We start from the raw sequence: 16,471 nt of genomic DNA on the forward strand, positions 1-16,471 counted from the left end.
TCAGAAGTTCTATTCAGCCCTGGGAGGCAGGACTGCAATCTTCCCGCTGCCGGGAAGGAAGCATCGTCCTTGAGACTGTATCGCACACTCTAGCTACTGTATTCTGTCTCCAAGACTCGTCCATCTCCCTCCCTCCAGCCCAAGAGGAAGCTGTCATTGGGGAAGCCTTTCCCAACGTCCCACGCCACCAAAATGGGCTCCCAGGCTTCGAGCCTCCCCCTCCTCCTTTGTTCGAAGGCAGCTCTGGTTCCAGCTAGTCTAGTCCCTCTTTTCCCTGCTCCCTGGTCTCCTGCTTTACCACCCTCTTCTCCCTCCCAACTAGTCAAGCCGCATTTAGGAAGCGCCTCCAATGTGCCAGGGACCGTGTTAAGTGCTGGGGAGCCAACAGAAAGGCAAAGCCAGTGCCTGGCCGCTAGGAGCGCACTGCCTAACGGGACTGACAACCTGCAAACCACTGTGGAAAACTAGCTACAGCCGGGGGAAATGAAGAGTGACCTCGTGTGCCTCTTTCGTGCTGCTGAATCGCTAATGAAGGCTTAGCCCTGCGAGCTACTAGATGACAAACACTCCTGCCTCCTCGCTTCCTTCCTACCCGGAGCTTCCCGGGAATTAAGATAGGTTCCTGATGTCTTGGGCGTTCCATCACCCACATGCCTCACTCGCTCCCCATCCAGATTTTCTCAGCTCTACATCAGTGAGGAACTTTCTTTTCCGCTCCTGGGCACGGTGGGCGAGACACCCACTTGTAATTCGAAGGACCTGGATTCAAATTCTAACCAGACTGCCAAATCGCTCTTCTGTAGACCTGGGTTTCCTTTTCTATAAAAGGCAAATGTTAGACTCCAGAGTCCCTTAAGTCCCTCCAGCTCTACACTCTTTTGACCGTGGACAAGTCACATTACCTTCTTGGGCCTCAGTTTCCTCCTCTGTAAACTCAATGGCCTAAAAGGCACCCTGAAGCTCGAGGTCCGAGGCCCCATGTATGCCTACTGAATATCCCCAATTCAGCGCTTGGCACGAGTGGGCACCTCCAAGAAGAAGCGATTTAGGATGGAAGAGATGGCCGAGGTGGGATTCGAACCCAAGCCGCCGCCACTGCTATCAGCTCGGAGGTCAGCTCGCTGTCCCTGCTCCACGTGGGAGGCGGCTTCAGCGCCAGCCCAGGCTAGGCCCCGCCCCCTAGACTAAGCCCCGCCCCTCTCCTCGGCGCTCCCTCCGGACTCCCGGCTCCGCCCCGCCCGGCCCGCCCGGACCGGGGGGAGGGCGCCAGCACTTGGCCCTGCTTCGGCCCAGCGGGGAGGGCGGGCAGGCAGGCAGGCAGGCTGGGAGGGAGGGAAGTTCTCCGGGTCTCGCGCTCCGCATTCGCGTCAGCAGATTCGCTGCAAACGGCCCGAGGCACCCACCCCACCCCCTCCCCCGCCCCAGCGGAGCGGCCCCATCTCCGCCCCCCGCCCCACCCCCGCGGTGGCGCTGGGAGCGGGCGGCGGCCGGGGCTCCGGAGGGCTAGGCCTGGCCCCACGTGGAGGGGACAGGGCTGTCGGAAGAGCCGTGTCGAAAGTGCGGCTCGGCGCGGCCGCAGCCTCGCGTTTACCCTGTGCTGCTGCTGCTGCCGCCGCTGCCGCCGCCGCTGCCGCCGCCGCTGCCCCGAATCCCTGCCGCCGCCGCCGCCTCCTTCTCCGCCGCACCACCCCTCCCCGCCTTCTTCTCCACCACTCCATCCTCCTTTCCCCTTTTTCTTTCCTCTCCTCTCCTCTCCTCTCCAGCTCCCTCTCCTCTGCTCCCTCCCTCCCCCTCCCAGGAGCCTCTATTGTTCCGCCGCCGGCGGCGCGGCCCGAGCCCAGCCCGGCCTGCCGGGAGGCAGCGAGCAGCCTCAGGACGAGCGGGGCCGGGGCGGCCGGGTGCCCGGCCGGGCCCGGCGGAGGCTGCTGCGCGCCCCCGGCGGCCTGCCTCGTCCTGCCGCCTCCCCCGGCCCGGGGGCCCCGCCCGGACGCCGGCTATGAGCCCGCACTGGCGGCGGCCGGTGAGTACGAGCCCGCCCGAAGAGGGACGCCCGGGGGGGGAGGCGGCGGGGGCCGGGCACTGCCCGCGGGCCGTTTCCACGCCAACCGCCTGGCCCTTTAAGAGGGCCCCCCCTCCGATTGCTGGGGACCCCCCTCCTCCGGGTCCGATTGTTTGGGCCCCCCGTTCCGGTTGTCTAGTCCCCCTCTACCCCCCTCAGACCTTCCGTGACCCGGGCTGCGGCGCTGGGAGAGCGCCGAGAGCGCAGTCCAGGCTTGGCCGGTCGGGATGCCCCTGCTACAAAGTATCCTTCGGGGGCGTGAGCCAATGGCAGCTGGGAATTGTTGTTGTTTAACTTGTTACTCTTGAATCTAGGGGAAACTGCGGGCGGTTTCCGGGATGGGGGCTGGGGAGCGGGGAGCGCCCGGCTCGGCCACCCCCGGGGCCTTGGGGGGGTCCAATAAGCGGATCCCTCTGCCGTAGAGACTCGGGCTGTGCCCCATCCTGCTTGTTTCTGGCCCGGGAAGGGCTTTGTGAGGGGCAGCTGTCACACTCTCAGGCCCCCATTCATTCTTCAGCCTTTCAAATCTATTAATTTGCTTTTTGTTGTTTTTTTCCCACCAACACACCCGCCTCACCATCACCGCCACTGCCCCCCTCTCCCTCAATCCAGCCGTAAGTGGGGCCCAGTGTGACAGCGGCAGGAGCAGAGAACAGGCTGGCCCAGCCAGAGCAGAGGCGGGAAAGCTGCGGGGAGGAGAACAGCCTATTGTAGAAAGGGTAAGGGCTGGGCTCCGGTCTGGGGCCGCGGGCTGGGCTTTCCCTGGTTTTTTTCTTCAAAAGCGAAAGGCCTGGAAGTCAATGTAACTTCTCAGAGTTCAGTGTACGGCCTCGCTCTGCAGAGGTCAGGATGTTGTTGCTTTAGGAGAGGTCAGTGAACTTTTAAATGTGTTGTTTTCAGATGTTGGTAACTCTCAGAGTATACTTGGTTTCCATTGTTAGCCCCTGCACTTGTGTTTTATACATTTGAAAGAAGGGGGCCAGACCTGAAGAAGGTTAGGAGGCCTTATAGACACCGGGTTGGAGGGTGACAACCCTGTTCCCCGAGGCTGGGCCAAATCCAAGCCCAGGAGGTGAATCTTCCTTCCCCCAGCCCAGGACCCCCTCACTGTCTGGTGTGGCTTCCCCCATCGTTGGGGCCTGGGAAGAGGGGAGGAGCCTGCACGGTCCCTGGGCCCAGGCCCCAAGGACCCAGAACCCAGATGTCTCTGAGGCCCCAACGCAGTTGTTTTCTGTGGCAACAATCTCCATAGAGACCAAGAGGTTAAAAGAGCTCAAACATAATACAAACCACTTTGTTCACCTTAAGTCAAAACCCAGTATTTGCTGGCTGAAAAGTTCTGTTCTTGGCACTGTGATCTATTCGAAAATCTAGTGCCTGGGTTCAGGCACCGGTTCTGTGCTTGTGGGCCAGCAGTTAGAGCACAGAGCCTAGAACAGGAAGATCAGTACAAATCGTGCCTCAGACACGGCTGACCTACGTGACCCTGGGCAAACCACCAAACCCCTATTTGCCTCAGTTCCTCATCTATAAAATGGGGACACACCAGAGAAGGCAATGGAAAAAGTAGTTTTGCTGAGGGTCAGACAGGACCAAACAACAATAACAGCTGTCCGTTGTTGATTCCAGCTGGAGATGGCCATTCCGGCCCTGCTGCTCACTCTCAGCAGCTCTAGGCCAGCCTCAGTTTCTCTGTCTGAAAAACAGGCATGCTGATCCCTGATCTGTATCTATAGGAAGGCGAGAATTACTTAATGGATTATGGGATGGGACAACCAGGTGGCTTTAATGGATTGAGAGCCAGGGCTGGAGAAGGGGGGTTCTGGATTCAAATGTGGCCTCTGGTGGGCTCAGGGGGAGGCTGGGTAGATTAACTGGGGCGCCTGCCCTGAGCTCTCCTCCCTCCCTCTGAGTGGGTGTTTGCCAGCCTTTCCCCCAGCTTCCCCCTCAGCTACTCAGGGCTGTCTGTCTGCATTCCAGATGTGACAGAATGGGGGTGGACTTTGATGTGAAGACTTTCTGCCACAATCTCCGGGCCACAAAGCCCCCCTACGAGTGCCCCATAGAGACCTGCCGCAAGATCTATAAAAGCTACAGCGGCATCGAGTACCACCTGTACCACTATGACCACGATAGCCCCCCTCCCCCTCAGCAGACTCCCCTCCGCAAGCACAAGAAGAAGGGGCGCCAGTCCCGCTCGGCCAACAAGCAGTCCCCCAGCCCCTCGGAGGTGTCGCAGTCCCCCAGCCGAGAAGTGATGACTTACGCCCAAGCCCAGCGCATGGTCGAGGTGGACCTGCACGGCCGAGTCCACCGGATCAGCATCTTTGACAACCTGGATGTGGTGTCCGAGGACGACGAGGCCCCGGAGGAGAACCCCGAGAATGGCAGCAACAAGGAGAACACAGAGACCCCGGCCGCTACGCCCAAGGCGGGCAAGCATAAGAACAAGGACAAGCGGAAGGACTCGAACCACCACCACCACCACCACCACAACGCCTCGGCCAACCCCACCCCAAAGCTGCCCGAGGTGGTATACCGGGAGCTGGAGCAGGACACCCCCGATGCCCCACCTCGCCCAACCTCTTACTACCGGTAAGGCCAGTCCTGCCCTTCCTCCCCCTCCCACCATGCCACTGACCCTGCCCTGAAGACCAGCTCCACAGGACGGGCACTAGCGGGGCTAGGAGAGCAGGCAGGGCTCGCGGCTCCTCTGTCCTCCCCCTCACGCTTCCCTCAGGACCTGTGAGGGGGTGCCAGGAGCTCTCAGAGCAGCTCACATTTCTCTAGCTCCCCAAAGCTACCCGGGCAGGTAGGTCATACAAGTCTCCTCGTCTCTGTTTGTCCTCAGGACTTGAGGCTTCTTTGATACAGTGGTTGGGCTGCTCCCTCCACTGTCCCTTCTATGAATATGTATAGATGGAGTGACCAGAACACTGGCCCCGGGTCAGCCAGGCCGGTTCTCTCGCCAGGTCCGTCCCTGAGGCCCTTGATTTGGGGGGCGGGAGGGGGGCTGCAAGGCTTATGCTCTGCTGGTGTGTAGGTTTCAAGAGCCCAGAATCCCCTTTATACTGTGATGAGGACCCTGAGTGAGATGACTCCCTTCTCTGTGCCTATACAGATAGAATTTGGGAGAGCCAGAATGTAGGTTGGATGAATGTTTAAGGAATGCGGGCAGATAAAGGAGAGGAGGTTACCTTGGACCCTGGCCCTGGCCCTTGCTGGGCCTACATCATTCTGTGGCTCATGGGCACTTACTCCCTGTTGGATGGATTTTTAAGCCAGTTCTTTCTTGTTTTTGCTCATCCTGGCTTCTTCCCTTTTCATTCCTGCTGTCCTTCCCTTTCCTGCTGACCTCCTTTGCCCCTTATGGACCTCCTCCTTGCCTGGTTGATTTCTGTCTCTTTCCAGTATATTGGGGGTCCAGCCCAGAAGCAACAGGACTTAATCATGTTGGGCCTCCCCTCGGTTACACTGTCTGCCTCTGGGATGCTGGGATACAGCTACACTGTAGAAAGCTGGGACCCAAGACTAGGGAGGAAAGAGAGCTCATGCTCTCAAACTCTACTTTCTGGTCATTCCCAAAGCATTCAACAGTGAAGGAAAAGAAAATACAAAGGAAATGACACCCTGTGGGTCAGATCTTTGCTTCTCTCCCTTTCACTAAATAAATACCCTTCTACCCTCCTGCAACAACATTGGTTCATAGAATCATCTCTAGAGCTAGAAGGAACTTCAGCCGTCATCTAGGCAAACCACTTCATTTTACAGGTGGGGAGTGGACACAGATCTGGGGAATTCAGCTTCTTGTTCAAGGTCACACAGCTAGCAGGCATCAGAGATTGGAATCTGCACCCAGCTCCTGTGGACTTTGTCTGCTGTACCAGCTCCCCTGGGTGGCAGCTTCCCACTGAGCTGTATTGGGGTTCCTATGATCATGGGAGATGCTGCAGCATCCCCAAAGCCTTTGGGAGGGACTGGCAAATCAGAGCAGTCCCAAGGGCTGCTGTAGGACCCCGGCTTTTTTATTTATCCGGAGTTATGCAGTGACTCGAGGCTGCAGTGGGTTGCCAAGTGGCTTGACATCTCATACCAAACAATAGCCCAAGGTTCTATCCAGTCAACTGCCAGCCTTCTTCTACTCCCCAGTGACAGGAGTGAAGTGGCCACACACCTTCTGGACTTCCCTCCTGCTTTCTGGCTCTCTCACTCCTGGGGAGCCCCTTTGTGATAGCTTCCCCTTGGAATGGCATCTCTTCTCCTTGGTCGTAGCCTCCTTGAGCAGGGATAGGCTTCTTTGTAGCTCCCAGGTGCCTCCCACAGTGGGTGTTTGAGGTCTGTCAAGTGTTTTTCCTTGCAGTCTATCTCGGTGCTTTTCTCCCCAGTCTTTATATTCTCAGTTCCGTTTGTCACTTGTGCCTTTTTTTTGTTCATTTTAACAAGATCAACCCTCCCCAGATGGAAAATGAGGGAATGTTTGAGAGAGAGAGAGAGAGAGAGAGAGAGAGAGAGAGAGAGAGAGAGAGAGAGAACGAGAGAGAGAGAACACGAACATGAGCGGACCCTCAGTGTCCGTCCCCATGAGAACTTGGTGAGGCTCTGGGCTGGGGGAAAGGGTGAGCTCCAGCCTGAGCCTCCGTGTCCCCTGCTGCAGGTACATTGAGAAATCGGCTGAGGAGCTGGATGAGGAGGTGGAGTATGACATGGATGAGGAGGACTATATCTGGCTGGACATCATGAACGAGCGTCGGAAGACGGAGGGAGTGAGCCCCATCCCCCAGGAGGTCTTTGAGTACCTGATGGACCGGCTGGAGAAGGAGTCCTATTTCGAGAGCCACCACAAGGGGGACCCCAACGCCCTGGTGGACGAGGACGCCGTGTGCTGCATCTGCAATGACGGTGAGTGTCAGAACAGCAATGTGATTCTCTTCTGCGATATGTGCAACCTGGCCGTTCACCAAGAATGCTACGGCGTGCCCTACATCCCCGAGGGCCAGTGGCTCTGCCGCCGCTGCCTTCAGTCCCCGTCCCGGGCAGTGGACTGCGCGCTCTGCCCGAACAAGGGCGGGGCCTTCAAGCAGACGGACGACGGCCGGTGGGCTCACGTAGTGTGCGCCCTGTGGATCCCCGAGGTCTGCTTTGCCAACACGGTGTTTCTGGAGCCCATCGACAGCATCGAGCACATCCCGCCCGCCCGATGGAAACTCACGTGCTACATCTGCAAGCAGAGGGGCTCGGGGGCCTGTATCCAGTGCCACAAGGCCAACTGCTACACGGCCTTCCACGTGACCTGTGCCCAGCAGGCCGGCCTCTACATGAAGATGGAGCCCGTCCGGGAAACGGGGGCCAACGGCACCTCCTTCAGTGTGCGTAAAACCGCCTACTGCGATATCCACACACCTCCGGGCTCTGTGCGCCGCCTGCCCGCCCTGTCACACAGCGAAGGGGAAGAAGAGGAGGAGGAAGAGGAAGAAGAGGGAAAAGGCTGGAGTTCAGAGAAGGTGAAGAAAGCGAAGGCGAAGTCAAGGATAAAGATGAAGAAGGCTCGGAAGATCTTGGCAGAAAAACGGGCGGCAGCACCTGTGGTATCAGTCCCCTGCATCCCACCACACAGGTAGGCAGGGCCCCAGGTGACTAAGAATGGGGACCCCATGATTTCCCCTTTGGCCAAGAGGTTCTGCGGTCATTAAGAGTTGGAAGGGACCTTAGATATCATCTAGTCAATCCTTCTGTTCTACAGCGAGGGGGATTGAGGGCCAAAGAGATGAAGTAAGTTGTCCCCGCTTACGCAGCTAGCTAATAACAGCCAGGGCTAGCGTGCACATCTCCAGGGTCCAGGCTTTTACAACAGGAGCCGGCAGAGCCACAACGGAGAGCAGAGATTGGTAAACCTTTTCTAGCCCACAAGAAAAAATATTATATACCCTAACTTAAAAGTAGCTTGATTTAGGAGAGTAAAACTTTATAAGGAATTTTAAAATAGCCATTACTTTCATATTTTAGCTAGCTAAAATGGGGATGAGGGGTGAGTAGGAAGAAAGGATGAAATAAAAGAAACTTTAACCAAAGGGAAAAGGTGGTTGTAGGGGGATGAATAGAGAAAGCTATAAAAAAAACCTGTTAGCTAGTTTCTGGAGTATAAACTATATATTCCATGTTGTTTACTGGGCCTATAACATCTTCTTTTTACCCTTTGAAATGCTATAATTAGTCAACTTACTATTGCTTACAGCCCTCTCTCTCATTGCCCTTTATCCTCACACCCTTCTACATTTACTGAATGGTATAGTCCCCTGAGGGAAATGGCTGTGAGCTTAGAGTCTGCACACAGCATCATTCCTTTGAGCTAGAGAAAATCAAGTCAAAGAGCCACTGAGGCCCAAGAGGCCCCCTGCCCTGGTGTAGAACTGGGTGTTGGGGGCTTGGATCCTTGCTTGCTGAAGGCTTCATCTCTGGGGATGCTGAAACCACTTCACAGGTTAAGCAGGTCTCCATGGCGTTTACGGCTGGATGAGAGGTTTCCAAAGACCCTTTGCTTTCTGCTTCAATGAGGATGGGACGGGAGCACCATCTGTGCATCCTATGGAGGACACAGTCCCACTTCTGTACCCTCCTGATGTTAGGAGGGTCTTTCACTGAACCCACATGCCCTACTCAGAGGCTCTTCCTGGCCCAGTAACCTATAAGAATGCTAGCCTGAGGCTCACCAGCTAAGCTGAGAAGAGACTAGCTGAGGGCAAAGCCTCTGGTGAGAGGTAGGTACCAGTTGGCCTGTACAAATTACTGCAGGGTGCTCCCCCTCCTCCCTCTGTCCTTCCCACCTTCTCAGGCTCAGCAAGATTACTAATCGATTAACCATTCAGAGGAAGAGCCAGTTTATGCAAAGGCTGCACAGCTATTGGACGTTAAAGCGACAGTCCAGGAATGGGGTCCCCCTACTTCGCCGCCTGCAGACCCACCTGCAGTCCCAAAGGAATTGTGATCAGGTTGGGGCACCACGGCCAGCTCCCCCAGGGGGCCTGGGGACAGGGGTAAGATATTCCTTTTGTTGGGAGTGGAACATGGTGTGGAGGAAGTTGGGGAAAGGAGTTCTCAGGATGGGGGAGGCTCATGCTTGCCCCTCCCCTGCGATACAGAGACTAGTGTCCACTTGGACAGTGACCAGGCTCCAGTTAATCCTTGTCTAGCCCGGGGTCAAAGGGATGAGAGGAGATCCTCTGTCCGGTTGGGACATGCGCAATTGCTCCCACTTTTTCCCCGGTCCTGTTCCATTTCATCTTATTTTCCTTATTTCCTCCTCAGAGAGATTCTGAGGACAAGAATTGGGCTCTGAAAGAACAACTGAAGTCATGGCAGCGGCTCCGCCATGACCTGGAGCGTGCACGGCTGCTGGTGGAACTGATTCGGAAACGAGAGAAGCTCAAGAGAGAGACGGTAATCCCCATTTTATCCCCACTATCACAGAGGACACAGATGTGGAAACTGAGGCCATACGTGGAGAGAGCCTGGTGATGGGTGGGGGTGGGAGGGGTCTGACACCAAAAACCACTTTGCCTTCTTGTTGATAATTTGTTTTCATTAAGGGTAAGAAGTTGGGAATGCTATTCCACAAAATAGAATTAAGTGCCAAATTGTGAGCTTCGATTTCATGGAGGAAAATATTTTTCCCTATAAATATATTCATTAGTTCAGAAGCATGTGCCACGTGCCAGGCAAGTGGGGATACAAGACCAAATAATACAGCTTCTGCCCTCAAAAAACTTGCATTCCTTAGTTAAGAATTAGGTCTATGATGAAAAGGTCCAGGGTTTCTCCCTCTCTCGAAGTTGGCTCCAAGGAGCCAAGTTAGAATCACGCATGTGTCACACCTTGCCCATCCCTGTATCCCTTTTTCCTGGCAAGGTATTTTCTGGGCTTGGGTTGTGGCCCTCATCTGAGCATCAGTTGTCTTCTGTTTCAGATCAAGGTCCAGCAGGTGGCCTTGGAAATGCAACTGACCCCTTTCCTCATCCTCCTCCGTAAGACCTTAGAACAGCTCCAAGAGAAGGACACGGGCAACATATTTAGCGAGCCGGTCCCTCTGTCTGAGGTAACAGAAATCTACGAAGTAAGAACCCCTTTCCCCTCTCATCCACCCCTACCCCCATCCCTGTCCCAGGCCTTTCATGCAGAGTTGGATCCCTGACGTTGACTCCAGGGTATTTCTTGAAGTGGGTGGGTGGGACCCTGGTGGCCGAGTCTGCCAGCCAGAGTAGCAGCGCCCCCTCCTGAGAACAGAGGTCTGAGGGAATGGGATGAATTGGGTCTGTGAGCTTCACCTGACTCCTCACCCCCTGCCCCCCAGGCATCACTGGCAAAGTAAACCTCCATCCCCAGAGTCAGGCTGCCCTCCTTGGGCACCAGGCCCTTGTCGGATGGGGAGACCCTTCCCATCACTGGAGCTCATTGACTTTAGTCTCTTTATTTATTTATTTTGCTCCAAGGCCTATAAGTCATTCCTAAGAGGTGACATCCTTAGAGGACCTTACTGAACAACAAAAAGAGACTTCCTGTTTTTTGGGGTGGGGGAAGAGGTTGGCCCCAAGCCCAGGATGTAGCCCTTGGGAAGTGCTGACTGTTAGAGAGCTTTGGAGTGCTAGGCCCAATGGCAGCCGGGCCTCCTGACGCTTGGAATGTTCTCTATAATAGAACAGCGCTCTCATAATGCTAAGAGTAAAGTGATGTTCAGATGCAGGATATCTTCAGAGCCTTCTCCCTGTCTTTTAACTCACTTCATCCTCACAACCTGTTTGTGAAGTGGAGCAGGTGGGAGCCCCGGGGCCCAGAGACCTTTTTTTAGCTCAGGGTCATGTACTGAGTCAGTCACCCGGCTGGAATTGGAATCCAGATCCCCTAGATTTCCCTTTATGATATCTTTGGAGGGGAACCACCCTGGTGGTTTGGAGCAGGGCCCTGGGGGTGGGGGGCCAGTGGTCGATCTCTCCATGTAGCCAGGGCCTGCTTCGTCCCTTCCCGGCAGGTCCCTGACTACCTCGAGCACATTAAGAAGCCCATGGACTTTTCTACAATGAAGCAGAACCTTGAGGCCTATCGATACCTGAATTTTGATGACTTTGAGGAGGATTTCCATCTTATTGTCAGCAACTGCCTCAAATATAATGCCAAGGACACCATCTTTTACCGGGCAGCAGTGCGGCTGCGGGAGCAGGGAGGCACTGTGCTGCGGCAGGCCCGGCGGCAGGCAGACAAGATGGGCATCGACTTCGAGACGGGCATGCACTTCCCCCACAGCCTGGCCGGGGACGAGACCCTGCTCCATGCAGAGGATGGTGGGTGATGTGCTGCGCCTCCTAGACACACACGTGCCCGCTCTGCGGATGGGCCCAAGTCCCCAAAACCGACCCTCCCTGAGCCCGGCGGGGTCCTAGGTTGGCCCTGCCTGCATGGCGCCAGTATTTCTGATGAGGACAGCTGGGTGGGACATGGGGAGGACTTGGTTTCAGGAGGCGCCGGGGGTCGCGGGGCCTTCCAGGGCTGTCCCTGGCCCTGATCTTCCCCTCCTGACCCAATCTCCCTCCCCCTCCCCCCAGAGGAAGAGCGGTTTCTGCTGTCTGAGAACCAGAAACACCTGCCACCAGAGGAGCAGCTGAAGCTCTTGTTGGAGCAGTTGGACGAGGTTAATGCCAGCAAACAAAGCGTCAACCGCTCCCGCCGCGCCAAGATGATCAAAAAAGAGATGACCGCATTACGAAGGAAACTGGCGCACCAGAGGGAGGCGGGCCGGGACGGGCCGGAGCGGCACGGCTCAGCGGGGCGGAGTGCCCTGCAGGCCCACACTCCCTGCGACAAGGATGGACAGACCGACAGTGCCGCTGAGGAGAGCAGCAGCCAGGAGACGGGCAAAGGTCTGCGCGGCCCTGAGGGCCTGGGCCATGGGGGAAGGGACCCTGGGGGCTGGCCTTCATTCCAACAGTCAGCTGCCCCTCTCACTGTAGCTACCAAGGGAAAAGGGATCCCCAAGTCACCACTTCCTGGGCAGTGATAGCCAGCCCAGATTCTTCCTTCCCATTGGACTCCTCCGTACTCCAAACTTCCTTCTTTCCCCTTACTTAGAATCCTGTTCTGAGACGCTCTTAGATCATGAACTTGGCCTCCAAGAACCCTCACCAACACGATCGCTTCTCTCTCTGGTTTAGGTCTGGGCCCCAACCTGTCTTCAACCCCTTCCCATGAGGTGGGCAGACGGACCTCGGTCTTGTTCTCAAAGAAAAACCCGAAGACAGCTGGACCCCCCAAGCGGCCAGGTCGGCCCCCAAAGAATCGGGAGAGCCAGCTGGCCCCAGGTCATGGAAACAGCCCCGTGGGGCCTCCCCAGCTCCCAATCATGGGCTCACAGAGGCAGCGAAAGCGAGGGAGGAGCCCCCGGCCGAGTTCAAGTTCTGACAGTGACAGTGATAAATCCACTGAAGACCCTCCCATGGGTGAGCCGGCCTCTGTTGGGCCCTATCTATGAAACTGCCCTTCTTCCCTGGGAACCTTACGGAAGCTGCCCCACTGAGTCATATCCTTGTACAATGATGGTCACAGCCGTATATTTAGGCCCCTGAAGCTGCCACCTTCTGTAGCGAAACTGAGGCAGAGAGAGCTTAAGTGATCTCAACATTATACAGCTTTTATAGGCGTCAAAAATGGGATTCCTTGACTCTACGTCTAGTCCCCTGTCCACTGTGTTGGGCCCCAAAGAAGTGAAATGATTTGCCTAGAATCACACAGCTAATCACTTGGGAGTTCCAGACTAATTCCCAGTTCTTTTGTTCCTTATGAGCAGCACCAATTATAGGCATTACAGATACAGATCAGTAAAGGCCCCCCCCCTCCCCCCCCCCCCCCGGGTCATTCCCAGCGCTTCTTGCTGAGGGCCAGAAGAGCTTTCCAATCAGGTCCAAGATAGATAAAAATCTTGACATTCCTCCTGCTCCTTCCCTTTAACCCAGATTTACCAGCAAATGGCTTCAGCAGTGGGAGCCAGCCTGTGAAAAAGAGCTTTCTAGTGTATCGGAATGACTGCAGCCTCCCCCGGAGCAGTTCCGACTCAGAGTCCAGCAGCAGTAGCAGCAGCAGCGCCGCCTCTGATCGCACCAGGTACTTGGCTCCTCCTTCTAAACTCGTGTCCCAGGGTATCCCAGGAAGATAGCCTTCAGGGCAGCCCAAACATCCTTAGCTATGGTGGTCATTGGCTTTCTCAGTCTGACTGGTAAGGGGGCTCTATAGTGACAGCAAAGGACTGCACCCTTTTTTTTTCTTTGAAGGCTAAGACCCCAAGGGTGTCTGTCCTGCCTTTCCTTCACTATCAAACTCTCTGGCTTCTGCTTCCCTAAAAGCTAACTCAAGCTTCTGACTATTCTCACAGCACAACCCCCTCGAAACAAGGCCGGGGCAAGCCTTCCTTCTCCCGGGGAACCTTTCCAGAGGACAGCAGCGAGGATACATCTGGCACTGAGAATGAGTCCTACTCTGTGGGCACGGGGCGTGGCGTGGGGCATAGCAGTAAGTACCCATGTGTAAGGTCGGAGGAACCTGGTTTTGAAGCTGGCTTCCCTCTGTAAACCTTGATTCAACCTACTCTTCCATTTCTGTGCAGTGGTGAGGAAGAGTCTGGGCCGGGGACCTGGTTGGCTATCTGAGGATGAGGACTCCCCGCTGGATGCCCTGGACCTGGTGTGGGCAAAGTGCCGAGGGTACCCCTCGTACCCAGCTCTGGTAGGATCCTGCTTCTCCTACCTTGCCCCATGCCTTCTGCCCTCACCCCACACCAGCCCCAGCTACAAGGCCAGGAAAGTGATCCAGAATACAAACTCGAGGTTAACAAAAAGTTTCCGAAGCCCCACTGGAGCCAGTGAGAGCCCAGTGGGCATGAGGGGTTCTTGGCAGGCAGACAGATGGACAGGTGCAGCTCAGGGACCTGTCTCCCCAGCTTTGATGTGGTATACATTTCCACCTTTGTGTATCACATAGGTACTCTGAACAGTCTCATTCAATCTCCCAGGCATTGTGGCTACCCAATGCAGTTATGGCCCAGGGGTCATAAGGTCTCTGGGGCCTTGTAGCCCCTCAATTATCAACAGTGATCAGTTTCTCTTTGGCCACAAAACAATGGCTAGACTGGCCAGGGTATTAGGCAGGAGGTTCTGGGGGGAGGGAGAGGACTGAACCAAGCTGTGCCCCCAATCCGTCAGATCATCGACCCAAAGATGCCTCGGGAGGGCATGTTCCACCACGGGGTACCCATTCCCGTGCCCCCGCTGGAGGTGTTGAAACTTGGGGAGCAGATGACCCAGGAAGCTCGTGAGCATCTCTACCTCGTCCTCTTCTTTGACAACAAGAGAACCTGGTAAGGGGAAGGGGGGGAAGAAGCCATGGGCTAGGGAGGGGCATTGACACAATCTAGGAGAGCTCTCATTTTTGCACAGAAGTAGGGTCTAGTAGCAATAGTAGACAGCCTGGCAAATTGGTAGAAAACTAAGAAGTCTTGAGATTTATTTGAACAAAGCACTTCCAGCTAGAAACCAGGAGTCCTTCCATTTGTCCTCCAGAGAAGACTTGGTCACTGTGACAAAATAAAGGAGGTGCTTGCTGACTGACATTCTGGCACATGCCAGATAGGATTTTAAGATAGATGGGATCTCCATCCATCTGGCCTTTCTGACTTCATTTTACAGATAAGCAAACAGGCTTGCAGAAGTTAAATGAGTTGCCTACACAAGTAATAACAGCTGAGATTTCTACCCAGGCTCTAGGATTCCAAAGTTAGGGCTCCTCCCAACGGACCATGCTTCTCCAAAGATGCTGGTTGTCAAGTCTGACAAAGCTCATGCTTTTTAAGGCAAAGAGGTGGACTTCACAGATTGTTACCCCAGGAAGGGATCTCAGAAGGCATCTCATTCAACTCCCTTGTTTTACAGATTGGGAAGCCAAGACATGGCTTGCCTCCCCCGAGGTCATACAGTTACTTTAGTTTTGGAGCTGGGTTTCAGACCCAGATCTGTGACTTCTGGGGCTTTTTCCACTATAGCACCCTGAAACTGCCTAGGAGGGGACATTGAGGTCCTGGATCTCAGTTTTGTCGCATCCACATTTGCCCCTTAGTCCCATCTATAGAGGGTGATTGGAGTAGTATTGAAACACGAAATTTGGGGTAGTTGGATAGACAGACAAATAGATGTGGAAAAGGTTCCTGGTGCTTGGTGTTCTGCCGCTCACGTTGTCACTTTCCACAGGCAGTGGCTCCCCAGGACCAAGCTAGTTCCTCTGGGAGTGAACCAGGACCTAGACAAGGAAAAGATGCTGGAGGGTCGAAAGTCTAACATCCGAAAGTCAGTGCAGATTGCCTATCACCGGGCCCTGCAGCACCGCAGCAAAGTGCAGGGCGAGCAGAGCAGCGAGACGAGCGATAGCGACTGATGCTGCCTGGCCAGTGGAGCTCCCCTTCCTTCCTGGTGTCAGGAGGGAACCCATCAGCCTCTGCACTGACTCATTCCTGGTCTTGGGGCCAGTCTCAGGGGAAGCCGGGCGGGGGTGGCCCCGCCTAAGTGCAGCTGGACTGTACAGGACACTCCAGGGTCCGAAGTGGCCTCTGGCCAGAGGAATCTCCTTCAGCCCCAGAGGAGCCCAGAGCACGCCCTCACTGTACGAGAGGGAGCGGACCTTGGCTGGACCCTGAGAGGAGGGCTGGCTCCCCCGTGTCACCCACCCCACCTCGGCGGGCCCTGAGGGAAGCGCGCCCGAGTCTGCCCAAGTCCCGCCCTGAAAGGGTGGGGAGGGCGGAGGCGAAGGGGGGGAGGCGCCCAGTGACCCTCTGCTGGTGTACATACTGTAAATGAGCGGAGAATTTAAATTATTCTCATTTGTAACTGCGTTTCCGGGTCACGCCAGAGTCCTTGGGCACCAAGAAGCCTGGGGCTTGTCCCCAACCCCGTCCCCGCCTCTCCCACGGGTCCCCGCCCTTCAAATTGGTTTGTATTTATTTCCGAGGAAGAAAATATATTGATTCTTAGAAAATAAACGGTCTATTTGGAATCCCGCCTCCTGGGGAAGGGAAAGGGCCAAGAAAAGCACGATCAGGTCTGAAAGCGCACGCTAGAGAGGCAGCGGAAGCGAGGAGCCGAAAGAAGAAGGGGGAAGGGGTTCCGGCTAGAGCCCGCCGACCGCGAGATCACGGCCTAGCTTCCGAGTTCATAGTTCCTCATTGGATCCCTCTCTATGCTATCTGTTCCGGATAGGCTGTTGTCCTTTTCCTATGGGGACTCTGGTGCACTCTACTTCCGGGGGTGCGGCAAATCTCAGATTACAGTAATATCGCGTGATCAAAATGCATCACGCACTTTTGCAGCGACTTCCGATTTTGCGCCGCAA

The 16,471-nt window shown here is 55.6% G+C and overlaps 1 protein-coding gene across 1 annotated transcript; it reads left to right on the plus strand.

Moving 5' to 3' along the window:
• The first annotated feature begins 2,693 nt into the window (after positions 1–2,693).
• Positions 2,694–16,254, plus strand: BRPF1 (bromodomain and PHD finger containing 1). Its single transcript, XM_044664237.1, has 14 exons — positions 2,694–2,778; positions 4,040–4,654; positions 6,714–7,673; positions 8,889–9,051; positions 9,362–9,493; positions 10,020–10,166; positions 11,079–11,388; positions 11,650–11,964; positions 12,256–12,540; positions 13,054–13,201; positions 13,470–13,606; positions 13,701–13,819; positions 14,296–14,450; positions 15,337–16,254. The coding sequence occupies exons 2-14, from the start codon at positions 4,050–4,052 to the stop codon at positions 15,518–15,520; spliced, it is 3,660 nt and encodes a 1,219-aa protein (XP_044520172.1). The 5' UTR covers positions 2,694–2,778; positions 4,040–4,049; the 3' UTR covers positions 15,521–16,254.
• The last annotated feature ends 217 nt before the right edge of the window (positions 16,255–16,471 follow it).

This window comes from Gracilinanus agilis, chromosome 1, assembly GCF_016433145.1.
Source record: "Gracilinanus agilis isolate LMUSP501 chromosome 1, AgileGrace, whole genome shotgun sequence".
Taxonomy (NCBI): domain Eukaryota; kingdom Metazoa; phylum Chordata; class Mammalia; order Didelphimorphia; family Didelphidae; genus Gracilinanus; species Gracilinanus agilis.

What these genes read in the sequence shown, in the direction of transcription:
- BRPF1 (XM_044664237.1), top strand. Translation starts at nt 4,050, where the DNA reads ATGGGGGTGGACTTTGATGTGAAGACTTTCTGCCACAATCTCCGGGCC. An exon ending in CGCCCAACCTCTTACTACCG is followed by an intron (nt 4,655 to 6,713) that starts GTAAGGCCAGTC and finishes CCCCTGCTGCAG; the next exon opens with GTACATTGAGAAATCGGCTG. An exon ending in CCCTGCATCCCACCACACAG is followed by an intron (nt 7,674 to 8,888) that starts GTAGGCAGGGCC and finishes CCACCTTCTCAG; the next exon opens with GCTCAGCAAGATTACTAATC.